The following is a 27,010-nucleotide window of genomic DNA, read 5'->3' as shown; positions in this document are numbered from 1 at the left end:
ATTGAATTTGTTGACTTCTTAAGTGTCTGTTTAATATAGATTATAATGTGCAAACAAAGATTTGTTTCTTCTCTATCTTACGAGCTTGCAATACTCAAGGAGATGGTAAACACCTCTATTTCGTGTTACTTCATTAGATTTATTTGTGCATCTTTTATTCTTCAAGACAAAGCATTTTGAAAGACAGGATGGTTTCTGAAACTGCCCAAAATATTGTGATGTCTGCATGGGAGTCTGTTGGGAGACCTGAACTTTCAAGTGTTAGTCCAGTGTAATGTTGCTGTTGATATGAAGACTTGAAGAGAGTGGAGATGGGGAAAACTCTTCAAAGGATTTGCTTGATATACAGACCAGCCCTGAGGGTTTGTTTACTGCAGAGGTGAAAGGATGGCTGTGGCAACCAAGTGGTTTGAGGTAATTGGTGTGACTTCTGTTTCCACTCTCCCATTAGATCAAAAGTCTTTTTCCCACGCAGGTCTGCTGCTTGGCATCAGAGTCATGTTAGCCCAGGCTTCTTAGAAGGGGAAGAGATAAAAATAGCACAGGCTTGTGGATAAATGCTAATTCTGAGCACATGAAAACCCATCATCTTACTTTTTGCAGATAAACACATATACTTACCTCTAAGAACGGGGGAGATTTTACATGTTTGATCTCCACTATCTTTGTGAATGTTTGTGACATTGATGGCTTCTTTCAAAGGTGGTGTAAATTATTCCAGTTTCTGAATCCTGGATGGAAGAAGCTTGCTGTAGCAAGTAGCTTGCTGTATTCTCTGAAACAATCCCTAAGTCAGTCAATTACAAGTCACTTGAATGGACTTAGAATACCTCCTTACACAGAAGATGAAGAATGAATTATTTTTCTTTTTCCTTATGTTCAAATCCTTCTTTACCTTGTAAACCAAGTTCTATGAAGCAGAAAGTCACCTCTGCATCTCATGTAAGTGTAGTTTGTTTGTAACTCTGAAGGGAAACACACTTGTTTAGGTAGAAATGCCATTGTTTGCTCTCCACTGCATATTTCTGTTGACTGGACTTTAATCCAGGTTAAGTATTTGAATTCTTCAAGGAATCAAAAGGGAAGCCCTACAGAAAGATACTACCAGTGTTTTTAGAATTACCTAACTACTAGAATGTAATTTTCTCAACTTTCTTTCCAGTTGGTCATTGGGGCTGTTGCTCACTTTGGAATCATTGTGGTGATTAATAGGCCTGTTGTGTTCATGTGATTTCACTTCTTGGTCTGCAGGGGCCCATAAGGTAACCAGTCTAATGCTTTTTAAAGTTGAACCTTTTCCAGCAGTTGTGTGGGGTTATAAATGAAGCTCTGCCTCCCATGTATCATCCCAAGAGCTGCTTTCTCTCACTGTCCTCCCTTGACATAACAGTAACAGAAAGGGGATGGGCTTGTTCTGAAAGGAGAGTTGGCAGCAGGCTGTGTAATGAAAATCTTCCTGTCTCTAGAAGTGCCAGCAATTCTTGAGGAAGGAATGCTCTCTATGATTTTCCAGCAGGCTTCTCCATGCTTTTTGGAAGTGTTCCTTTGCCACTTAGGAGCAGGGACTTTAACCTGACTCATACCTTAGTAATACCTTATCAATTATGTTGTGTGTATATATATATATATAAAAATTACAGTTATGACTCAGGACAGATAAATATTGATGTAACTTCCTTGAAACAAGAACTGTGGTGACTTTACAGCCATTGGGATGGCAATAGCTTTTTCACAAGGCTTTATATGGCATTAACAGACTCCTCATATTTTCAGTTCATTCAGAGTAGCCAGTGAAAGTCAATCTTTAAGATCAGCATTTATTTCTATACCTGAATCTAATATGTGTAATTGTAAACCAGGGTAATTATAGGCTCTTCGATCATTTAGGCAGGGTTTGAGTTTGGGGTGGGTTTGGTTTGTTGGGTAGTTCTGGGTGCTAGCAGTGTCTCTCCATGTCAGGACCAGGTTAGTTCTTGATCAGGATGTCCAGGAAGAGAATGTGGCTGCATTTGTTCCTGCCAGCCTCTGACTTCTCCAGGAGTATTTTCCAAAAAGGACAGGAAGGGTAGGAAAGGGGGCAGTGTTACCACAGTAAAACTATTGTTTGTGAAGCAATTAAGCAACTGAATTATTGTGTGAATTTGCCCTTTCTTACCATTGATTTTAATGAAAAGTGTCTAAAGATCTTTGTGAATCAGGAGTTTATTGCATGTGCATCTGGAGAGATGACACAAATGTGATTTAGCACATTACTGAAGCAGTTTCCTAATGTTGTCTGACTTGAAGTGTTTGGAAGCTGATGCTTACATGCTATTGGCCATTTGATTTCATGTAGCCACAGAAGTAGGAGCATTTCAGTACAGTGTACCATGATGGTGCAGTGGGTGCTGCTGGCTATTGGCACTGTTAGAATAATAAAACTCTTACAGCAGAGGTGAGGCAGTTTAGAATAATAAATATTTCAGGGTAGCAAGGTCTGTTCATTGCCACCCTAGTCCATGTGGGCTATAAATCACATCAGAATTCTGGGGAATAATCTCTGGCAGATACTTACCATGCTGGGAGCCCTTCATTTTTGAAATTTGGAATAGATGCCTGTTAGTAGCTTTTATGCATGTACGTATGTGGCAAAAGGACTTTTCATACTGTCAGACACCTTAGTCACTGAGGTTATGGGGATAAATTCATATGGAGATGGCCCTGGAGTGGTTCTTCATCCAGGTTTGTCACAGGCCAGTTCCCTTTGTGCATCTCTCCAGCACTGGCCGGGTATGTTTATTCCCTGTTCCTCATCCTGGAATTGTTGTGAGGGTGCCAAGCCTCGTAGATCCATGACTCTGAGCAAGGCAGGGTGTAAAGGTCATAGTTGAGACCATTAATAACAAGGTGCAAACGGCTGGTTTATATGTAATGTGAAGCTTTTTACTTATTTCATTTTTGCACTTCGGGGGCTCTGTTTGCTTATGGAGCACTTGGTGTCTGGTACCTATTTAGGCTGAGAGCAGGCAATTGGGTTCCTTCAGGCCTTCAGAGGAATGCAGAAAATTGTTCTCTGGTGTTGTAATTCTGCTGGGATAACTGGAGCTTATTTGTCTCACTGCTTATTAAATGCATACTTGTCTAGAGGTCTTCTTTTTTTTCTTTTTTCTCTTTTTTCCTGAGAAACGTTGGGTGAATCCCAAGGACCACAAGTGAGAGGAGGATTCCAGGAGGAGGGGGAGAGGGAAGTGCCTGCACCTCTCCACAAGCTGCATCATCCACCTCCAGTGCCAGCAGAATGAAGAGGTTAAATATGAGAGCAGACTCCCTTAGGGAAAGGAGACGTGTATGGGGCTCAACCAGGCATAAATTAATATTGCCCTTCCCCCTGCTTGGAGATGAGACATTGAGGGGAGCAGCATCTCCCAAACACTAATGGATGGGGCATGTAGTTGGGAGCCAGTGAGGCTGCGCTGAGGTGTCCGAAAGGGCCCAGCTGTGGAGGTTGGGAGCAGATGTAAACTGGTGCTGTGCTCTTTGCAGAGAGCACTGTGGGCAGCAGGGCAGTGGGGGTTCATGGAATCACAGAATATCCTGAGCTGAAGGGACCTGCAAAGATCAAGTCCAACTCCTGGCTGTGCGCAGGACACCCCAATGATCCCACCCTGTGCTTGAGAGCATTGTCCAAACGCTCCTGGAGCTCTGACAGCCAAGGGGCTGTGACCATTCCCTCGGGAGCCTGTTCAGTGCCTGACCACCCTCTGGGGGAAGAACCTTTTCCTGATGTCCAGTCTAAACCTCCTCTCCATCACTCATACTCTACCAGCTTCTGAGCAGTGCCCAGCTTGCCCTGTTTTGCTGTTACAAGGGACAGACTCCTCCTGCATTTAATTAGGATGGCTGCAGAGGTGACGTATGAGCTGTTGTCACCTGCTTTTGGGTCAAAGATCTCTACCGATTAGTCAGGATGACGGTAGCAATCACAGTGGGCTTCTGTGTTCAGTCTCCTGTTCTCTGAATTCACCCATCTTACAATAAAGGTGGATAGAGAGTAAAGGCAGTTTCAGTTTCCAGCTCTGTCTCCTGGCTGCCTCCTCCCTGTCTGGAGCCTCCTTGGCAGGGTGTGCTCTGCACGCCCCAGCCCTTACACTGGAGGGACAAGACGGTGATCAGGGATGCTGCTCATGTGCTTGGAATTTTCCTCATTTCCAGCCTTGACTGCTGTTCTGTGCTCTTTGGTGGGATCTTCAGTGAGTCTGGTCATTGGGGAGAGCGAGATAACACATCCACGCTTACGGCATCGGTAAGGGTGCATCCACCACGATGAGTGTGTTCCTCCGTTGGGATCTTCCCCTTTTGGTTATTTCTGGCCAGCAACGTTTTCCTTTTACTCTGGATGCACTGAATTGTGCAATCACAGTGTGGCCTCATCGGTTGGACCCTTCTCTTAACAACCTCTTGATTTCTTTGCTAATTTGGCTGTGGGCTTTCATCAGTTATAAAACAGAGTGACACAGTATGTGACTATTGCATTCTCCTGCCTTGACTCACCGGCTGTGATTGCAGAGCAGTGATCCCCCTGCTGCTAGCTGGAGCAGCCCTCGGCTGAGCAGCTGACTCGGCTGACTCGGCTTCAGGAATATGGGATGTGAAAACTTGCACTCAGATCTTGACAGGCTGTGCAAATTTTAGTCCAAGTGCCACAATAAATCTGTCCCTGTGAGCTGGGCCTGTTACAGCAGGTGATCCCCCCCATGGATTACACTGATCACAGGTACCTGAGCAAAGCCCTTCTGCGCCTTTATGAACTCAATGGAGAACAGAAAAGGCCCATGGGGCGACAAAGTGGTGTTGGGACTGGGATGTAGCTTGGCAATGTATTCAGCTGCATTGCTGAGCTCAAGAACTTACAGATCTTGCCATTACCTCCATCCTGATACATGGTGGTGTCACCTGGGCAAAGGCCTGTTCTCACCGGTGTAGAGAAAATCAGAACTATAGAATCTCCTGGACTGTGGAAGAGACCCACAGGGAACATTTGGCTGTCAAAGTCTGATTCCTGGCCCTGCACATGATTCCATGTTTCCAATGCCTTCTACCTCCTCCTGTGTGTCCTGTCCAGCTGCTTCAGAGAAGGTAACATATTCAGAAGCTCATTAAGCAATTAATTCTGCTCCTTGTCCTTGAGTGCAGACATGCTTTTGACTTGAAGATAATTAGAAGATGAACTTGCATAAAAGGCTCCCTGCACATTTTAGGTAGATTACTTAAGAGGGGCTTGTGAGAGGGACTGAGTGTTCCCTGGTGAGACTGCAGCCTTCAGAAATGTTTCGAGATGGAGAGCAGCTGTTTGCCAAGGAGGAGTGTGCTGAGCGGAGCTTCTGTGCGGCTCATCTGCAGGAAGGCGCTGACCAGTCTGAATTTCCTTCAGCCCACAGTGGGACCTTGTCTTGCACAAGCACAAGTTTGCTCTGGCTGACCAGTGTTTCTATTGCAGTTCTGTGGAGTTTTGCTAATTGCTTGTTAGTAAATGAGTGTAGCCTTGCTTAGTCCTTTGCAGAAGAAACTGTCACTTCTTCTGTCAGGTGGACTTGAGCTCGATGGGCTGTCTCCATGACTGCTTTCCAGGTACTTCTGTAGCACTTGCAGTTGATTTCAAGTATTTTTACTCCTCTTATTTACTGCTGTGACAGAGGACCGCAGCTGCACAGGTGGACCTGGCAGGGCTAGGGAGGGTTCCTGTCTCAGCTGTGGTTACACTACAGAGCACTGGAGGCATCCAGTTTCAGCATCTCAGTGATGAAACCGGTAAGGGGGGAAGCCAATAAACCCAAGAAAACCTGTTCTTGGAGTTTCCCTCTTTGTTTTAAAATATGAACATCTGTGTTCAAAGGGAGGGTATATTTTGGCAGCAGCCACTGATTAAGGTGTCATTCATCAGGTGGGCCCTGATCTCCTACAGATCTCCTACAGATGCCCCCCAGGGTCCTCTACAGAAGAAGTGTTTGTTGGCGGCTGACCCCGGGTCCCCAGGCACTGGGTCCTTCCCAGCCCAGGGAGTGTGTCCTGCTCTGGGAGGGTGGCTTGGATTGATGGCTGAGGGGGCAGCATTTTTTTCAAATCTGTCATAAATTGATGGTAGGTGGAGCAGTAATGAAGATAAATGAGAGGCTCTTCCCAGTCAATTAGCCTGTGCTGATGGATGCTGCACTGGCTTGGGATGCCTTTGGCCTGGCTCAGACCTCCCGCTCACCTGTCAGCATTCCTCGGTACAGCCGGGATGGGAAAATTGTCCCTCCCTGAAACTCAGAGGGTCTTGGAAGGGCCTGGGGGGGAGACCAGAAGTCTCCTGGGTAAACACCAGCTCCAGTCCAAGAGCAGGGACGGTGCTGCCGAACCCTCTAGTGCTGTCAGGGAATTGGTTTAATTCTGTAAGAAACAGGTTAGGCAGTGGGAAGGTGGGATTCCATTAAGAGCTCCATTAAAATGTCACCTTTTGGCTTGGCTGTGGCTTTGCAGCAGCTCTGCTGAAGGTCCTTTTTCTGCATGAGCACTCTCGGGGGTCTGGCATGGAGGAAGGTGCTTAATCCAGGCTCTTTTAATTCTTTGAGCAGTTCCCCCATCAAAACCGGTTTCAAAGTGGTTTTCTCTCCCCACTTAAACTATTATTTCCTAGGGCCATTGAGTAAAATTCCTGTTCGGAGATGCTCTTGGTACAGTAGCCGATGGGTGGCTTAGGACCAGAATAATCTTCTTTGCCTTAATCCCATCATGCTCCTTTGACCTTCCTTCAGACTTTGCTCTTGTAGCCTTCTCAGCTCCCTCTTGCCCACACATCTCGCTGCTTCCAGGAGAAAACCCCAGCTCCTCTGAGACCTCTGACATTCCCTCTGGCAGCTAATTGCTGTAAAGCAGACCCCAGCAAAAAGTATTTGCAGGTGAATATCCCTGTTGACTTGGCCTTTCTTATTGTTACAAGCTTGGAATTTCCATGAAAACTTCCTCTGTGTGAAACATCCTTACTTGCTCACCAGCACGATGCTGAGCAGTATCAGGAAAATGAACACCATTTTTCCTGGCTCAGGGAGGAGGCACAGCCTGCCTGAGGCAATGTGCAGCCTAGCTCAGGTGAGGGAACTGCAGGAGCACCCTCAGCCTCACGAATTGCAATGATTAAGGTAATTTTTCTTTTTTATCTGGGTCAGTTTAGTTTCCAGGTTCAACTGTTATACACTGCATTTTTTTATGTGGACTGGCACCTTTCGACCAGGCTCTATAAAATATCTGTACACCGAATAAAGCATTCTTGTAATGTCTGCTTGCTCAAATTGGTGGAGAAAAGAGGAAATTTGTAGACATGAGGGGTGGATCCCTGTAACTTATCTACCAGCAGCTCTGCAGCTGCCTGCCCTTCCTCTCATCAACTTCAATTTTAGTTGACTATGTTTCTAGTGTTTGGGGTTTTTTAATGGGAAAGATTTGGAAGCTTATCAAGCGTCTCCTGCTCAACCCAGTGCTATAGAACCATGGAATGGTTTGGGTGGTAAAGGACTTTAAACCTCATCTTGTTCCACCCCCTGCCATGGGCAGGGATACCTTCCACTAGACCAGGGTGATCCAAGTCCTGTCCAACCTGGCCTTGGACACTTTTGGGGATGGGGCATCCACATGTCCTGAAGCATGATGCTGCTGAGGAAGGATTCCCCTGGGGCTTCAGGTGCTCAACTTTGTAGGAAGGTTTGGGACAGCAGGAGCTGCAGACAGCAGGGAAGAGAAACACTGCAGGCTGGTTCCTGCTCTGGGAAAGTGCCCAACTGAGTGTGTAGGAATTCAAAAAGCAAAGGACATAATTTTCTGATACAGGTTTATAATGAATTTTGACTTAAAATAATAAGCAATATACACAACATACACGTGAGTTGTACAGAGATGCTGTTGTACCGTTGACTTCAGAACCTACCAGTAAGTTCACAGGTTTCATTTGCTCTTTCAAGCCCTTTGTATCCACCAGCATCTAGAGGTGGCCTTGTCTCTGTGCAGTCCTTCAGGGTTCAGGTCCAAGTTAGAGCTCTACTTGTTCCCTGTGCTGGGGACACAGGGACAAGCCTCGTGCAGAGGTGACTCTTGCTCAGTGGGGTTAGTGATGTGCCAGGTCTGCTCAAGGGAAACACGGGTATCATGGAACTGTCTTACAGATTCACACCACCCTTCCTCTGGCCTTGCAGAAAAGGAAAAGCAAGAGTGCTTTTGCAAGAGTAGATTATTCTGAACTAATGTTTTTTGCTGGTGAAGCTTTACTGTCACGTAGATTCTCTGGGGAGGAATGGGATTCCTCAGCCATCACGTCCCGACAGTCGGTCCTCTGAGTCCATATTGGTTGCACTGTCCCTTTGCGAAGAGAACCTTTGCAGGTTCACAGTTTAAGCAAGGATCGCAGCCTCCTCCTAGGTCAGGGATTAGTTTTGCTGAGCAAATCTGAAGGGCCCACAGTACCTCCTGGGAACTGTAGTCCTTTCCTTAGTGCTTTGCAGAATTAATTAAATAAAAGCCATGCAGTTGAACTACAGCTCCCAGAACATCATGGCCCTCAGGGCACAGGGGTTAAAAAAGATTGCAAGGGGGGTGGCAGTGGCTTCTTCCCTCAGTGCTCCCATCTCGTCAGGTCTGGTCCAACCACTCAGCCCGTTTGGGAGCTTTACACGTGTGCACATCCACAGTGTCCTCGCACTCCTTGCAGCGCACAGCGCAGCACCAGTGGAACTTGCACTCGCACTTGGTGATGCGGGTGACGCGCGTGGTGTCGTACCCCCTCCCGCAGCACATCACCTCGCAGCCGTCCGTCCCGCGGGACACCTTGCTGCACACCCGGCCGGCCGTGCCCAGGGAGCCTGGGGAAGGAAGCGACAGCAGGTCAGGGTGTTCTCCATCGTATTCCAACACTTCCCTGCCCGCCCACCCGCAGGGGTTACTGGTGAGACTGGGCATCTCCATCTGCGGTGGGGACCTTGGGTGCGACTGCTTCAGTGGGGAAATCCCATTGTTCCTGTCACAGCATGTGCTGCAGTGGGGTCTCCAAAGGCAGCACTTTGGAGCCTGCACTTGCTGTGCTTTATGGATATGGGATGCTGCGAACCCAGCCAGGGATGCAGCTTCGGTGTCTCTGCCCATGATGGAGGGTTGGAATGAGATAATCTTTCACATCCCTTCCAACCCAAAACATTCTGGGTTTCTATGATACTCTGCATGCCCCCTTTCCCATGCCCATTGCTAGAGCCTGTGTTTGCTGCTGCCAGAGCATAAGAGTGGTGGGGGACAGGGATGGGCTCTGTGCAGCCCCTCTGTGCCTGGGGGACCCCTGGAGCAGTGTGTGCCCACCGAGCCAGGCTTTGCAGCTGGCAAAGCTCAGAATACCCTCTCTGCTCGGGCTGAGTATGGCAGGAGCATGTTTTGTCTTCCCCACCGAGCTCCCATGGCTGCTGCGAACTCCTAACCTGGGAATGCTCCAGGCTGAGAAACCACTGATCATCTCTGCACGAGTCCAGCAGCCCTGACACCCCTTCCCCACTCTCATCCCAACCTCGGGCTGTGTTCAGAGGAGCAGCTGGCAGCCTGTGCACGGAACAGGCTCTTTGTTGCCTGTTCAAGGGAGCTTTGCTCTGCAGGAGATGGGCTCTGATGATACACTCCACTTCTGTCATTACCAGAAGCCTGAGGGGTTTGGGGCTTTGGTGTAAAGCTTGGGGATTTTGGAAAGATGCATTCCTGCCTGTGCAGGTGTGGGGTGTTGTGGGGAGTCTGGGTCCGGGTAACCCCGTCTCCAAAGACTGGGGTTGAGTGGGGGAGCTGAGCCCCCAGGCTGGGCTAGCTGGGAGCTGCTGGCTGTTGGGAAGGGAGGAAGAGATGCTTTTGGGTAATGACTGGAGCTCTGGGTTTTACCTGCTGACTTGTCCATCACACAGTAATCAGGTGAGTTCTCAAAATACACCAGATCTGTTTTTGTGGGCTTCCTGAAGTTCTTGTTGGCCACTGTGAAGCCAGTGCCATCCTGATTCATCGTCACCTGGATGGCCCCGTTGTATTTCTTCCTTAGGTAATCCCCTGTTTTTCGAAAATCTGACATTGCCAGCCAACAAGTCCTTAGTGTGCAGGAGCCGCTGACCCCGTGGCATTTGCACTCCAGCTTCAGGAAGCGCTTCACAGCCTGTGGGAAGAGGGATGCATAAGGACCAGTGGTCACCCTGGGCATCAGGTATTGCACTAGTGTCCACTCATTCCTGGTGCAGCTTATCAGCCCTTGGCTGTGTGGGATGGAGCTCCTAATTGGAGATGGGGGCTGTGTACAGAGGTCACTGATGCCAACATCGGCAAGGACACAGGAGGCAAAGGGAAGTGGGGTCCTGCCATCCTCGTGGGGCCATTCCCCAGGGCACAGTGTGCAGAGGAGCACTGCGAAGGCAGGGCAGCATCCAGCCCTCATCCACAGAAGGAACCGCCCTCCAGAGATGCCCAAGGTCCTGTTTCTGTGGCCAAGCTGTCTCAGCTGCCCAGTTCCCTACGGAAGGTCCCAGTGGGATGGGCAAGTGCTGGGCTCTGCTGCAGGGGCTGCACTCACCATCCTCCCGCAGCGGTTGTTGTGCAGGTTCATCAACGCCCGGGCATCCTTCACTTTTTTCTCCTTGGCATCCACAAAGGCTTTGGCAAAGCGGATCCCGTAGTTGATGTTGTCGCTGCAGCCGCCCCAGTCGAACTCCCCGCGCTCGTCCTTGGAGCGGCCCCTCTTGAGCGGGTCACAGCTGCAGACCTTGAGGTCCCCCTGGCTGCACGCCCGCGTGATGGCATAGACCACCCCAGCCGAGGAGATGGCGTAGACGAAGGCGGCCTCCCTGCTGCCTGCCACGGGGAGAGAAACAAGGACGGGGAGTGAACGTGCCAGGCTGTGCCAAGCACCTGCATCCCGTGAAAGACCAGGGCATGGGGAGCGAGACCATCCTGTATGTGGGTAAGCCAAGCCCAAACATTTCTGCTGACTACAGTGTCCAGACTCAGCTTCCCTGGAGCCTTTCACACTAATTGAAGTACTCAGGGTGCATGTCCACGGGTGCTAAGCCTGCAGGACCAGCCAGCACCCTTCTGTCAGGGCCACTTCCCTCCATCCCAGTGCTGTGTGGAGCATGGAGGCAGCGCCAGCCCCGGCCGGGCTCCGCTCTCCCCACACAGCACAGCTCACTGCCTGCTATTTTATGTCTCTGGTTCAAGTTTGCAGCTGTTTTTATAATGTTGTAAAAGAAGCTGCAAATCAAAACCATGTTAGTCTTCATTTTGAGAGCCTTTGAAAGCAACTTCAAAGGCAGCAGAGGTCTCTTTGGGCCTCGCAGGATGGGGCTGTGGCGAGTAGCTTTCATCATTCCCCATCCTTTGCCAGGAGAGGATGCAAGCAGGAGAAAAGGTGCCGTGATGGGAACAGAGAGGTTGAGCAGGCAGGCTGCAGCATGGCAGGGTGAGTGCTGCATTCGGCATTCCAGTCCCCTTCCCTCCAGTCAGGTTGGGCATCTTCCTTGTGGCTCTGATGCTCATCCAACCCATGGGCAGCTGCCCCATCCCCCCGCCAGCTAGGAGCAAGCCCCCCGCTGCCTGGCTCCCTGCGTGGTGCTCACGTGTCCTCCATACGAGCTGCGAGTGGGAAGACTCTTCCAGCCGCTTTTGATTTGGAGGCCACATGGCTGGATACTCCTGGCACGTCATGGGATGCAGCAGCATCTGTCCTGCAGTGCCGCTGCCTGTGCCAGGGCTTGCACCAGCTCCCAGGGCCTGTTTGCTGCCAGATGACTTCTGGGGCAGCTGGAGCCCATGATGCTGCTCCTGCTCTGGAACTGCCCCATGCCTGTCCCCATGGTACCTTTCCTCTTTGTTCCTTGGGTACGTTTCTTGGGTGCATCCCTGCTGGTGTTGTGTCCATCCCTCACCTGGAGCGGGAAGGTCCCTCCTGAGTAGGGGCCATGCCCAGCCCTTTGTGCAGGGCTGGCACCTGCCCCATAGCCATGATCCTCCTCCACCTTGGAGCCCGAATCAAGGACTGGAGCTGTGTCTCTGCCTTGCCTCCCTTGCCATGCGAGGGAACAGCCAGTTCCCACGTGAATTGCTGAGTCCTGGCCAACCCCGCTCTCCAAATATTTATATATCCCATTACTGTTTACATATGAGCCTGTTCTCCGGAGGTGTCTCCTTCCCCCTTCTCCCCCAGCACTCCCCCTGCTCCATCTCATCTGGTGCAGCTATTCCAAATGCAGTGCTCTGCTCCCATTACTACTTGATTAATTTACAAGAAAAGGCAAAGCTCTCCTCAGGGAGTAATCCAAGCCACCGGGCACAGCAGCCCAGTGAGAGGAGAGACTCGCCCAGGAAGACAAGGCACATGGTGCTGGGAAGGGGACAGGGCAGAACCTACTTCGCAGCATGACCCGGCCGAAGACAGTGTGGTCCCGGTCCAGGGTGCTGCAGTTCCAGCGGTGGTGCCGGAATTGGTGCTGGCACTCCCGGATCCACTCCTTGGCTCCTTCCCCAACCGACTGCATGATGTCAGGGTACCTCTGGCAGAGCTGTCGCTGCTTGTTCACCAGCCCGGGGATGTTATCACAGATCACCCTTGCACCCAGCGCCCCGATGTACCTGCAAGAGAGAATGGTACCACATTACTGCCCTGCCTGCAGAGGGGAGTCATAGAATCACTGAATATCCTGAGTGGAAAGGGACCCACAAGAATCATCAAATCCAAGTCCTGGCCCTGCACAGGACACCCCCCAAAATCCCACCCTGTGCTTGAGAGTATTGTCTAAACACTCCTTGAGCTCTGGCTGCATTGGGGCCATGACCACTGCATTGGGGAGCCTGTTCAGTGCCCAACCACCTTTTCCCAATATCCATCTCCAGGCATTGCGTTGCGTCCTGTCCCTGGTCACAGAGAGTAGAGATCAGAGCTGTCCCTCAGGAGGAAGCAGCAGACCCCAATGAGGTCTGACCACAGTCTCTGTTAATTTTTTCTCCAGCTGAACAAACCAAGCGACTCCAGATCCTCACCTTGGTTGGTGGGTCTTACACTGAAGTCCAGCTTTCCCTTTCCTTTCTAGCTGTGGCAGAGCTGCTCCAGGCTCTGCCCAGGGTGTCTCTATGCAATGTGCCCCCTTGGCATGGGAGAACTGTGGGCACATGTCAAGATCTGCCTGGGGCTGTGGTTCAGACAGGCAGGACACAGGGACAGGACACAGGGACAGGGCACTGCTGAGCCATCACAGCCTTTTTGTTTAATAAAATAATCCTGAGATGCACCAGCCAGGAGCAAGCAGAGCTTTTCTCAGTGCGTGCATCACGGCAGGAAGGAGCAGGGAGTCTGTGGAGCCCGTCTCCCCCAGGAGACAGCCAGCTCTGGGTGCTGTGAGTCATGGGATGTGTCCCATAAGCCTGAGCTGTGTCAACTCCTCGGGCAGCAGCAGAGAAACTTGCTGATGTGCAAAACCTCCCTCTCACCCTCTTCCCAACATCCCAGCCCCTCGCTGCCGCCCAGCCCTGCTGAGCACAGCAGGATGGAGCCCAGCTGAGCCCCGTGTGGCTGGCGCAGGCTCTGTCCTGTCTCCTGCCTGCATTCTTCAGGAATGTTCATAGCATAGACACCTGTGCCATGCACAGGTGAAGGAGGAAGAGGAGCAGGCTTCACCTCTTGTTGCTGCACTCCTTACTCACACTGTTATCCCCAGCTGTTGATTCCTCTCTGTGTATCTCCTGAACATTTACTCTCATGCCCTGAAGCTGCACAACTGATAGAACTGTGCTGTGGCTCCTATCCCGCCTGTATCCCAGTTCCCTCCCTGCAGCAGTGGGGAGAGAGCAGGAACTCCGAGCAGAAAGACAACACACAAACAGCAGCCTGCCAGAGCCTGGCTGAGCCCCATGGGCAGCTTTCCACAGCCACCGGGGAGGGATCTGAGCTCTGCGCCACACTCTCACACCATCCTGGACAATGGGAGCAACATGGAATTTTCCATCCCTGTCAGCTCCTGCCTGCACCACCCGCTCGCCCCTCTTGCTGCTTGTGCTGGAGGATGATTTTTGCTGCAGAGCATGGAGCTGGGATTCTGGCTGGAGGGGATAAGGTTTGGGTGATATTCAGAATTTTTCTAGCCCCCAGACTGGAAGCAAAAACCTTCCTTCAATAACAAAAAGCAATAAGCTTGGACAATATTTCATTGTCTCTCTCTGGACATGTTCTCTCAGTTCTATCAACCCCAGAGAGAGCTCCCAGGCTCAGGAAAGCCCTGCAAGCACAGAAAGCAATGGGATCTCTTCCCTCTTTTAAAATATTTTGTTTAAATGCTGGCAGAGGCACAAGGTCATCTCGGGTTGGAGCTGAGGATAATAAATCCAGCTCCCCATGGCTTTGCAAGCCCAGACTCCAAGGGGCAGTGAGCATTATTGTCACAGGCATGCTCGCCAGCCTTTCATCCTGAAGCAGAGGAACAGGGAAGCAGCAGAAGCTGTTTGGGAAAGAAAAGCCAACAGGAGCTCCTCGAGCACTGCTGACTGCGGGTGTTTCACTGCCTTATTCATGCCACGCTGTGAGAGCAGCCTGTTCCTTCCCATGGCGGGCAGGGCAGGACAGAGGAGCATCTGACAGCTGGATGATGGCATGGTGGCATTGAGTGGGACTGCAGAATTCCTATGGGGAAGCATGGCCAGGTCTCTAGCCCAAATTCATTCTGCCCAGCAAGGATGGGGATGGCTGGCTCTTGCCTGTGCTGGCAAGAGCAGTGCTCAGATGCTGGGAGGCAGTAGTTTGCAGGATGGAGGTTCAGAAGGAGCCAAAGCTCCTCTTCGCTGGAAAAAAGGGATGCTGGGGAAGCTGGAAAAGGTAAAATGTTCTGTGATGGGCCACCTCACCGTGGACCTTGTGGGGACCCCATCCCCTGCCCCGTGCCAGGGCTACTGAGCTGGTGCACTGGTGTCCAGTCACAGCAGTGGGCTGTGAGTGGGCTGGGACAAAGCAGTGGGCAGAGGAGCAGCCTCCCAGACTGGAGAGTGATGGATAAAGCACAACACCATCCCCTGGGAGACCGAGATCAAGGGAAACCCTCCAGACAAGATAAACACTACGCACTCCCTTTTTCACACTGGAAGCTAATTACTTCTCCTTAGTTCTCCTGCCAAATACCCAGATCAGAGCAAACATTATCAGCAGGAGAAAGTGGAAGGAGAGCAGAGCAAAGGGCACCAACTGCTGCGGGAGCACCTCACCATGTGCACCCCAGAACCACCAGGGTCAGAGGCTGCTTCTCCCTTTGCCTGTGGCCTGTGGCACTGGATTTACAACAGCACCTGTAGGATTCCATCAGAGTTTATTTACTGAAATCTAACACACAATTAAAGGGAAAATTCCTCCCGTGGCCTGGAAAGGCTGTGATTATCTCAGCAAAGACGAAAGCTTCCACTTGGTGAGAAATGCTCCAGTTGGGTTCAGTTACTCTGAACTGGAGCGAGACGAGGAACATCAGAAAATTCTGCCAAGCAGAGTTTTGGGAGAGGAAAAAACCCAAACATTTGTTTTGGATAGATGAAAGCATCCTTTCCAATTTTATTTCTCAAAATCTGTGACATTTTAAAAACACTGCAATGGGAAAGACAATGGATATTCTGAGAAGTCCCCAGCTGCCTTATCAGAACTTTGTTTTCAAACAAATGAAGTTGTGCTGGAAGTGGCACATTTCTGCAGCGCTGTACTCTGGGGGAATCTGCATTTTTCCAGCTGAAAAAAACCCCACAAAACCCGAGCCCTGAGTTCAGAAAACTCTGTGAGAGAACTCCTGATGCTGGAGGCTGCTCAGGCCTGGACTTCAGCGTTGGGAGGAGAGAGGCAGAAGCAGGAGCTGGGCAGCCTGCAGTGAGGAGGAGCTGGAAGGGAGGAAAGACGGGAGTGGATAATTAAGTGCATGCCCATGGGGATAACAATCCCCCACCCTGTCCAAGGGGATTCCACGTGCTGCTGCCTCCTGAGGGTGCATAAAGCCCTGGCATCGCCCTTTGCCAAGTGAAGAGCTGTCTGCCCAGCTCGGGTGAGGGGCTGGCACAATCCCTCTGCCCACCTTGGGCTGCACGATGCTGCAGTGTGCCCTCTTGCCGATCAGTGTGCAGTTCCGAGCTGGGTGCATTTCCCGTTTTCTCCCGGAGTCCCGCTGCCCGGAGCCGGCAGTGAGGGGCCGTGCTGTGGGACACTGTGTGCCGGACCTCCCGCCCTTCCTTCCTTGCTTCTCGCGAGGCAGCAAAACAGCAGATGATGCAGACTTCGTGTTCCAAGGGCAGGTGCCTTTGGAGCCCTCTTCTCTCCTTGCCAGCCTTCCTCCCTCGTGCAAGCTGCGGGGATGCATCCAGAGGCACGGCTGCAGCGAGCTCGTCCCAGCATCCCGCGAGTGCCGATGCACGAGGGAACAGGAGACAACCGTCACGCTCTGGCTTCCAGTTGTTGTTCTTGTGGAGAGTCTGCTGACTTTGGCTCTTGTAAACAAGGAGAAACCTAAATTGCTTCTAAGATAAACATGCAAATCAGAGGCAGACGCATCTATTTACTTGGTAGCGTGCAGGCTGTGCTAACCCCCTTCCACGGCTTGGCTGTGCTGGATGTGTCCTGCTCCTGTGCTTCCCAACAGAGCCTGCCCGGCTTCGCCAAGGATTTGCAGGCTCCTGTGGCTCCTCGTGTCTCTGCCCCCTGCTCAGGTGACGGTCTGAACACCTCAGAGTTTCCACGGCTGCTCTCCTCCTTGCATGTGCTCACTGGGAAATATCAGGTGGGAAATGTCTCTTGGAAAATGAGGTTTTGAAGAAAGAAATTAATTTCAAGGGAATTTGTAAAGTTACATGGAATCAGAAACTGTTCTGTTGCTCTTCCATAATACCAAGGTGTTCCTGTGAAATAGCTGAGTGCCCTAATTCAGTTTTCAATGAAATTTATACTAGACATTGCTTTAGCTAAGACTTCATTTTTCACCATGTCATAAGGCATTGGAAAACCTATTTGAACATGACTAGATTCTAAAAGGGAAATTTTTGGAATTGCCATTCTCAGGCAAATCAAAATTTTAATGCTCTGAATTAAAACAGCTGCTTGAAACCTCCTAAGTTCCTACTGTGGGCAAATTGTGGTTGCACGAGCACCATTAAAGGCACAGCTTTAAATTAGATTAATAGAAGCTAAGCTTAACTAAAATCACTGTCACAGCTTTATGTGGGAGAAGGATGTCTGTGCAAGCAGCTCTGTGATGCAGTGGGCCAGGATCCTGGTGTAAGGAAGCTCAGGGAGCCCACGACTGGTCCCTGACACACAGAGATGGCTTTGAGGTGAAGGGATGCTCCTTCCACTCAAAGGGTCTTAGCGATGGCATCAGGCTTGGCTCTGACATCCCAGGTAATGGGTTTTCAGATGGAGAATTTGCCTTTCCTGGCACAGCGACTCCCTACCATGTGCAGGGTGTGTTCAGGGCAGGTAAGGCAACCTGGAATCCCTGGACCCCCAGCCATGTCGGCTGCTCCTGGGGGTTCTGGACAGTCTCTGCTCCTGAGGTCTGAAAAGAGCTCTGAGGCTGAGACCAGAACATGGTCTGACTTCTTGGTGGCATCAGAGGCTGTGGGAGTCCAACCCCTGGGAAAGGTGATTCAGCTCCCTGTTGCTCTGTAAGAGTTTTGACAGTCCTGACAATCAACTTGGGAGCCGAACTACCCTGGCTTCGGGTCTCTTCCCATCCCACTGAGTCCTCATGAAATCTGTATTTTGGTGGGAGGCTGGAAAGCCCTAGGCAGCTGTTGGAGACACCTCATGCAGATAGGATCAAATCCAACATCCCTGCCTCTTTGCCTGCTAAAGAGCAAATTCCATCATGCCTGGCAGCATTTCACCTCCTCAAGTTCTTTGCATACTTCCCAAGGATGCTGCACCTTCCTTCCTCCGCTCTCCCTGCTATGGGAGACAATTTATAGCCAACTGCCAAACACTTTGGGTTGCAAGGTGCTATAGACATCTGAGATATTATTTTAGTATTACAAACCCTGAGTATTTTATTAAGCCCCACTGGGAACAGGGCCATCCTGGCCTGCTGGAATTCTTAATGCCTTGGAACAATTAATAGTCCTAATTTCCTCACTTAGACCCACTACTCTGCATGTTGAGAGCGTTAGTCTCACTCCAATAATTTTTAATATCATAATGCTGAGCCACTACCCGTGCCACTCAAGGGACATGTTTTTCATTTTCTGCACTGTTATCTTTCTCTTTCTTGTGCATTCCTCTTTTAACAGTTGTCTGCCTTCAGATCCTGGCCTCTGTCCGCTCTCTGTGGTTTTCCTGCACCCCAGTGCGGTCATTGGGATGTAGTTTCTGTGAGGACTGAAACACTGTGGTCCTGGGGGGATGGAGCAGGTGGGTACTGTACTCTGTTGTCCCCTGGGCAGATGTGGGAGGCTTTGCTGTTGGCATCTTGCATAACAGTGACCTGATAATTGAGGTCTGAAAACTTTGGTCAGTGCTGGGTGAAAGCTGTTCCTCAGGGACATTGTTGGTGGTGCATGAATACAAAATAATTGCTCATTAAAAATATCCTTTACCCTTAAGAATCAATTTTTTTTCTCCCCAAATCTTAAAGTCCTTTGCTAAGAGGTGGGGAGGTAAGACAATTTCTGTTAGTAAAGCTAGATGTACAATTCTCTTTTCCGTCCTGTGTGTCGGGTGTGAGCTGCTCCAGAAAGAAGTTGTGTGTTTCCATGGGACCTGGCCCAGCACAGATCTCCTCATGGCACTGCTGAAGTCACTTTTGGTAATAGTAAAAGCTAATGAGTTTTGAAGAGCAGAAGGATTTTTTTCGTCTGCATTTCTTTCTAAGAAAGATTTCCTATAGGTGAAAGTGACCCTAATGAAAAATGGACTAAGCAGCACAGTTAGGATTATTATAATGGCGCAGAGTGACTGAGAGAACCCATCTGTTCCATCCACCCTAACCAAGAACACCAGGGCTGCTGCAAAGGCCACGGGGTTCATTCTCCATCAGTCTGACTTTACTTTAAAACTTATTTTTCACAGCACGGCCGCCTGGACAGCCGGAGCTGCAGAGCGCCTCAGGATAAAGACTTCCTGGTCACTGACCTCCTGCTTTTATTGCCATGCAAAGTGCTCTGCAACAACAAACTGACAGCCGGGGCGAACACCCCAGGATCTCAGTGTCCCGAGTGCTCACGTCCTCTCCCCTTTGAGGTGGCAAGTTCTGCTCCCAGTACTTTGTCCCCTGTCCCTGCCCGTGGCAGAGGGGTTGGAACGAGATGCTTTAATGTCCCTTCCAATCTATTCTGTGATTCTGTATCTTGCCTCCAAGAGTGCCAAGACTGAATGGGTGATGAGCTGCTCTGCAGCCGAGGTGCTGGTGGTGGAGGGAATGGTTCAAGGCACAGGATGGGATCACAGCCATGGACACACAGGCGTCGCAGCCCCCACACAGCCTGCCAGACCCTCTACTAGCAAAGCCCTCCGGGGGCTGCTGTGGGTCTGCCCTGCTGAGACTGGCACGGAGGGGAGGAGCGGCACGCCTGCGCCCCAGAGGGTTACATAGTGGGCTGTGGAGCTCCTCCATGCAGCTGTCTTTCCCTTGGCTTAATTTCAAACATTCCTATTTATGCTATTTCCTCTCCCACACACCTTAGCATGATGCCTGCTTAAATGAGCTTCTCTCTCCTATATCCTGTATCCACATATGTGTGGCTCCATTTTTCCATCACTCCTTGTGCCCATTCACTGTACCTGGACCATTAACAGCACTGGTGTCACAATGGAAATACATCGCAAATCCTGGAGAACACTAGTGGGAGCACAGCTCCTGCCAACAACCCATCATGGTGAGAATATCCCCTTCTCCATCTGCAGTGGGGGTGTCCTTGCCAAACCCTTGGCCAGAGCCTACCATGTCCAGGGGTTGCTCTGACACAGAGGGAGCGATGAGCACTCCTGCTTCATGATTTGCCCTTGGTATGTTTTCCATGCCCATGAACACACTCCTCCTTCCCTGGCCAAGGAAGGGAGCTGGACCATGATGGCTGCCTGACTCTGGACTGGTCATCCCTCAAAATCCTCATACGGACATCACACCCCAGGATGCAGCAGCTCTCTTGGAGCCCCCGTATCCTGCCAGCACCATGGGTAGCCCCATGTGGTTGCCAGGCTCCCACATGCTCTCCAACCCACACCCAAACTTGTGATCCTCTTTCTTTCACAGATTTGTTTTATCTCTTTGGGAGCCTGATGCCTCCCATCTGTTCCAATGCCAGATGAAATTAAATATTTGTAGTTTCCAAGGGCTGTGGTTAGCAATAAACAAGTTAGCTAACAAGGATTTGGTGTGCTGGGGAGATGGGGGGGGTCCGTGTGGGTTGCAGGAGAGTGGGTGTGTGTGAGGGTGGGATGTAGGGGGGTATGCAGGGCTTTGTGTACATTTTTCTTTAACCAAACCTTTAATTTCAGAATGGCTTTCCACACCAGAACAGCTCACTAGCCTCTCAATAGCGAGTAAACTCTACTTAGTTATTTACACCAAGTTTGTTTATTGCACAGTTTATGTTTATAAGCAACATTTGTCTAATCTCCAAAATCTTTCCAAAGGAATTTTGGAGGCCGCTTTTGGGGCCTGACGGCCTCTCACAGCGCAGGGCACAGCCCTGCCAGCCGCCATCCCCCAGACGATGCTGCTCTCCATACTCGAGTGCACGCAAGTGTAAACGGGATTTAGGGATTTTCCCGTTGCATTCCTTCTTAATTTCTGTCTGTGTTTCAGCTGGTATTTTGTTGCTAAGTAACACTTTAGAGTTTGGAAGCATTTATGCAAGGGTGCTGCTCCCCACAGCCACAGCCATCCCGCCGTCGCTGTTAGTCACGGTGGCCTCGGAGCCCGGCCACAACCACACAGGCCAAAACCACACTGTCCCCAACCTGTCCCCTCTGCCCGTGCTCTGAGCACGTGCACATGCACACACACACACACCCACAACCACTCTTTTGGACGCCAAAGTTCACCCATTCCTGGCGTTTCTGTGAGGCAGCTGAGCCATGCCTGACGTCACTGAAAATTAATAATTTGCAGTTGTTTAGAAGAAACATTTGGTTGATATTTCCTTTCCATGTACTGTGATCAGAGGGGACCCAGTTTTTCCTATTAAACTACTTAAAAAGTTGACTCTGAAAATGAGAAGCATTTCCTCTAGTTCCACAAGTTTATTGTGTGTGAATCCCTAGAAGAATTTGGCAATAATAATTAAAATAAGGAATGATGATGCACCACTAAATGTATTTACTGTAACATCAGTGGTGCTAAAGATGTGCTTGGAAACCTATGCAAATCACTGAATAACTTTTTCCCAAACCACAGCTGGTTGAAACCATTTTCAGTAAAACACAATTTCAACTAAACACGCTATTGTGCTGGACTGACACGTCCAGCACAACAGCGCTCAGTTCAATTTAGGCTTTTCTTAGGAATGTTCAGCTTTCCAGAAGAGAAAGTTCAACTGAAAGTGTGAACCTTAAGAGTTTAATATATTCAATTTCTAATTGTTTTTGGTTTAAAAGTCACGTATTTAAGGTCCTTGGAACCAATACTACTTGGCAAAAATGTCCAAAGGCATTGTGCCTGGCTGCACCGTGGCCGTGGGGCTGCGCGGGGGGACCTGCCCAGCCCCAGACAAGCGCAGCTCCCCAGGGCTGCCCTGCTCTCCTCTCCCCTCGAGCTGCCAGCCGGGGATCGGTCTGCAAGCTGAGAACACAAACTGCTGTGGGAGCTAAATCGAGCTTCCTCCAAACAAGCCATAGCTACCGAGGCTTAAAACGTGGCTGTTTTTCCTCCCGCTTGCTGGGAAGCGACACGCACTTGGAATGAGGGCGGACCGCGGCGCAGCCGTTGTGGGGAGAAGTGGGGTATGACAGTAAGGGAAATAGGTGATTTTAACACTCTTCCTAAGGAAGGAATTTTCACCCTTCAGCATCCACGTGTGTTACCGGAACTGCCCATCTCCGGGCAGATGATGCTGGGACTACTACATTCCTCTTTTTTTCCCAGCCATGTCATCCCCCTGCACTCACTCCTCAGCTCTAACAAACCTCTCTTTCTCCAGCCTCCGCGATAATGGAAATAATCCAACTTCTCCACTGTCCCCTCCTTCCTTCCTCACCTTGCCCACAGAAGCCATCCTGCCTTCACCTGCCCTGCTGGGTTGGGGCAGAGCCGGCTAGGGAAGCCAGGTCAGTGCTTGTATCAACCTGACACTCCTCAACAGTGACTCTCCCAGTGATTCCAGTTCCCCATGGCTGACCAGGCTGCAGGAAACCTCCTCTGGGCATGGCTGTGAACAGCCTTGCTCTTTCTACTTTCCATTTGCCACCCCCCCACACCCCCCGGGCATTTTCTGGTCTCTTGAAGAAGTTGCTTTTGTGCTTGGTTGCCACCAGCTGCCCGAGCAGCATGTCCCCCGGGCTCCCCGCTCCCTCCCAGCCCCACGGCCTTCCCATCGCCTTTCTCACCCTGGAATCGCTCTTCTAGGGATGCCAGCCCGGCCAGGGCTGCCACACGCCCAGACGTGCTCTCAAACACCGGGAATACTTGTGCTATCTGCATGACTATTAAGTGCTCCCTGGCCCTTACACAGTGCTCCACGGTAGCTGAGAATTTCCAGAAACTACCGTTTTCTTTCAGTGGCAGATGGGTTGAATTTGATCAAGTTACGCCGAACCCACTGTGATCTGCTAATGATGATGAGACTGGCATGGAAAACACTGTTTTCCACAAGATTAGAGGGGACTTTTATAGGGTGGGTGACACTGAGAACTTTCCTGCAGCCAACTATTTTTTTTCTCCAGTGTTGCTGAACTACTGAAGCAGCACAGGGTCGACTGGAAAACTTTGAAATCCTTGCTTTCCTAATTACTGTCATTCTGCAGAGATGAATTTTCATTGTTACACAAACCGCGGCAGGAGGAGACTAATTTCCAGAAGGTTTTTGGTATGGCGTCATTTCTATCTGTTACAAAGCCTCATCTTATCTAAAGGAGGGGGGACATCAACTTCTTCGCTTCCCAGGAGCAAAGTAACATAACTGCGCAGGCAACTGTGCAGCCCGTTGGGATGGGAGCTCCGGCGGGATCAGGGGAGCTGCTGTCGCTTCCCCTGTCTAAACCGTACCGATGGGCTCAGCCTGCTCCTTGCCGTGCCCGGGGAGGGATGACTTCCAGAGGTGTCACAGCGCACGGGGGGCTCCCCGACAGAACCGGAGGTCCCCGCGGCAAGTCCCATCCCCAAGGAAGGAGCCGGCGTCATTTTCGGGGCGCGGGGTGCCCGTGACCACTGCGGTGACGGCGCCTCGGGGAAAGACTCGGTACCGGCCCCGGGGCGGCTCCGTCTCCGCCGCTCCACTCCGGCCGCCGCCTGCCGCTCCGCTCTGGGAGCCCGGGGCGCCACCGGAGCCGCGCAGGTAGAGCCGCGGGGAGCCCGCACAGCCCCGGCCGGTCCCCGCCGGCTCCCATGGCCGCACGTCGGGCACGGGGCGCCGGCTCCGACACTGCGGGGCTCGCTGCGCTCCCGCCAGCGCTGCCCCGACTCCTAGTCGGTCTTCTCCGTCCCCATCCCCATTCACGTCCTCACCCTGTCCCCGTTCCCGCGCGTGTTCCCGTTCTCATCCCTATCTCCATCCCCGTCTCCATCTCCATCCCCGTCCCTCGACCGCGCCCCACGCAGCTCCCGCCGGCGGTGGCCCGGGGACCGTCGGGGCGGCGGGGCCGTCGCGGGAACTCACCACCACGAGGAGTCGGCGCGGGGCGTCAGGGCAAGCAGGAGGAGGACGAGGGGAAGGCAAAGCCGGGGGGCCGCGCCCGCCGTCCGAGGGAAGGCTCCGCACTCCGCACGCCCGGGGGCCACGGCAATCCCTGGAGACGCTTCCAGGCGGTTTGGGCTGAGCATATCTCTCCGGGGCGGGGTCCAGACGGAGAAATGACCGGGGAAGGGGGTCCTGCCCGCGCTCCCCTCGGGGCACTGCCCGTCACGGCCCCGCGGCGCGTCCGCCGGCTCCGCGCTGCTGAGCGAGCCCTGGCTGGGCCCCCGCGCCCAGGCTCATGCTGCTGCGAGGGGCGGCGGGGCCGGGCCGGGCCGGGCCGGGCCGGGCCGGGGGCGGCGAGGGGGCCCTCCCCGCGGGGCTGCGGGGCGCTCAGCGGGGTCGGCACCCCCCGAGCGGCGCGGGGCGGGCGGCGAGGCCGGGCCGGGCCATGGAGGTCCTTGCGCGGAGGGCGAGGGCGCTCTGGGGATGGGAGCGCGGGGGCCGCGGCCAAATATTGCCGGCGCCCGCCGTGCTGCGGGCTCTCATTGGGCAGAGTCAGAGACGCGGAGCCGCCGCTCCGGCCGGACCGACCCCCTCCTCCCTGGGGGCACGTCGGACAGCCCCCTCCGGGCTCCTGCCCCCGCCGCCGCCCCGCACCGGGGCCGCTCCCACCGCCGCGCCCGCACCCGTGGGGATGCTGCGCGGAGCTGCCGGTCGCGACCGCCCCGTCGGGCCCCGCCCGGGGAAGGGGCTCAGCGGCGCGACGGGATGCGGGATGCGGGATGCGGGATGCGGGATGCGGGATGCGGGATGCGGGGCCGGCTCCGCCCGAGCTCGCCCCCGCCAGGTGTCACTGCTGGGTGGGGAAACCGCAGGGTGAGCCGCGCTCCGAGGGGCCCCGCCGGGCTCCGCGCCCCGCCAGCGGCTGTGTCCTCCCGTCGCAGCGCCCGCGGCCCCGGTGTGGGCAGGAGCGGGCAGCGCACGGGGATCGGCTCGCCGAGAGCTGGCGGCTCCGGTGCGGGGCGGCCGAGAAGGTCCCAGCCATGGAACGGAGGCGGTGAAGACCCCACAGGTGCCCGGGGACCTGCAGGCAGCGGTCTGGGGGACAGGGACACAGTGGGCATACACTCCCTGGCACGGTGATGGCCACAGCAAGAGCCACCTCTGGTATCAGTGTCCAAGCCCAGGCGCAGCCCTTTGCACTAATTTGGCAAGGGCTTTCCCTCCTCTACGTGTCTCTGTCACCTGTGGTTGTGGGACAGGGACAGGGACAGGGACAGCTAGTGGATGAGCTGCCCTGGACTCTCACCTTGCCTTCCTTCATCACCCTAAAACTGTTGACTGACAGCTGGTGAAGACCAACCTTAACTGGCAATTCCCTCTTCCCCATGTGGTCCCTGCCTGGCTGGTCCTTCCACACCATGGAGGTGAGCAGGCATTTTGGTAACCTTTCATTTTCAGCACTTTAATTATATACCTAATTATTTACTGGGATTGTAAACCCCGTTATCCACCAAAGTCCCTTCCACATTGCCGGAGCCCTCAGCCACCCCCTCCCCTCCACCCAGCTCAGCTCATTCTGCTCTTTCTTTCCTATTCCTGTTGTTCAGATCAGAGAGCGACTTCCCCAGCCTGGGAGAAATGAGGACTAGAAGCTCACACATGGTTATAATCCAATTACACTTTTGGAAAACTGCAGTGACAGAAAGCTGGTGCTGGTGGGGTGCTGTCCTTTTGTCAGAGAGCCCATACAGACTATTGCATTACAGCTTATCCCCAAAGTGGTGGCACCAAAAAGGTTGATATTTATAGACTGTGAAAAGTTGTGAATTTGTTTAGAAGACCCATCATAGTGGGCAGCATGCATGGAGGCTCTGCTGTGGCCGTTTTGTGGGCTTTTCTCTGTTACTGGCTTGTTTTTACATAAAGGCAGGAGCCTGAGTACTCTGTATCCTGCTCTCATGGGGAGGGAAAGGGAGGAGGTGACAAGCACGATGCTCATGTGAATGTGCAGGTCTTGGCTGTGATGTGGTGCCGGGCAGGAGACCTCTGGCTCGGGATGAAACTCAGGATGAGGGCAAGAGGCAGCAGTGCCAGCCCTGGGAGGGGAGGGTGATGGTTGTCTGCAGGGGGGATCACAGATGAATTTTGGGTTGAAGTGAAATGCTCAGGCTGGGCGTCAGAGCCGTGCACCCAGGATGCTGAATTTCTCTGTCAGCCTGGTGGCTTATTTGATGCTCTTCTCCATAAAACCCAACCGACAGCCCATGGACTGTCCCCAGGTTTGTACCAGGCTCTCCCTGTGTTGGGCAGTGAAGAGGCCAGGGCAGCTCTCACTCCTCCAACTGCAGCTCATCTGGGCAGAGCCTCATGTTTGATCTTTGATTCAAATTAGCAGCAATCAGGGTGTCTGGGTGCTTCGTCCACATGAGCTGTGGTGAGTAAATAAACAAGGCTCTGCTTTCAAAGGCTTTCACAATTCATTAACTTCAAAGGAACGGGTTCTCTATTTTCTTAGCAGGTCGGTCACTCCACAGACTTGCTCTGGTGCTGAAGGTGGTGACTGGTCATGCCAGGAAGCTGGGGCAGCTGCTGCAGGGCCTGGTGTCACACACAGAGCTGTGGTGAGGGCAGAGGGACGGTCCATGGTCAGTGTTATGCCTGAGGAGAACAGGGTAAGTAAATGCATGGGCAAGACTGGGCTGTAGCATTCCCTGCCCCAAAGAGCTGCTCCATAAGTGGCATCCAGCCTGCAGTGCACTCAAGGCACCATCAGACGGGGTTTGCAAGCCTGGGATGGGTATCAGATCCACCCCTGCTGTGCAGAGGTCTCCCCATTTTTCCATGGAGATGAAGGCAGTGTGACCTCGTCTGCCCCGCCCTCTCCAGCTGTCTGTCGTGCTGCAGCACTGGATTCCTGCTTTGACTGTGCAGGCACAGGTGCTGAGGCTGCGCCCAGCCCATGGAGCGAGTGGAGGTGGCAGGGGGATTGCAGCCATGCCTCCAAATGCCCATGCTGGGCACTGCCAGGGAACTCACCTTTCATGTGGCAGCCCCAGGAATAACTCGGAGCCTTGCATAATCACAGCTGCCTGAAACCCAAGGGAAAACATCACTGTCCTGGGATAACCCTCAGTGCCAGGCTCCTTGCCTCATGGGA

General features: G+C 52.3%; 1 protein-coding gene across 1 annotated transcript; it reads right to left on the bottom strand.

Annotated features, from left to right (window-relative positions):
- Positions 1-8,637: 8,637 nt before the first annotated feature.
- Positions 8,638-23,996, bottom strand: WNT2B (Wnt family member 2B; the record flags this gene model as incomplete). The annotated part of the gene is made up of 5 exons (XM_082296073.1): positions 8,638-8,867; positions 9,916-10,180; positions 10,592-10,869; positions 12,425-12,645; positions 23,833-23,996. 5 exons carry the CDS (start codon positions 23,994-23,996, stop codon positions 8,638-8,640), a joined length of 1,158 nt encoding a protein of 385 aa, XP_082152199.1.
- Positions 23,997-27,010: the final 3,014 nt, after the last annotated feature.

The sequence above is a fragment of the Coloeus monedula genome (assembly GCF_965178545.1).
Source record: "Coloeus monedula genome assembly, chromosome: 23".
Classification (NCBI taxonomy): Eukaryota; Metazoa; Chordata; class Aves; order Passeriformes; family Corvidae; genus Coloeus; species Coloeus monedula.
The sequence above is the reverse complement of the archived record's forward strand: the minus strand, read 5'-3'. Positions and strand labels throughout refer to the sequence as shown.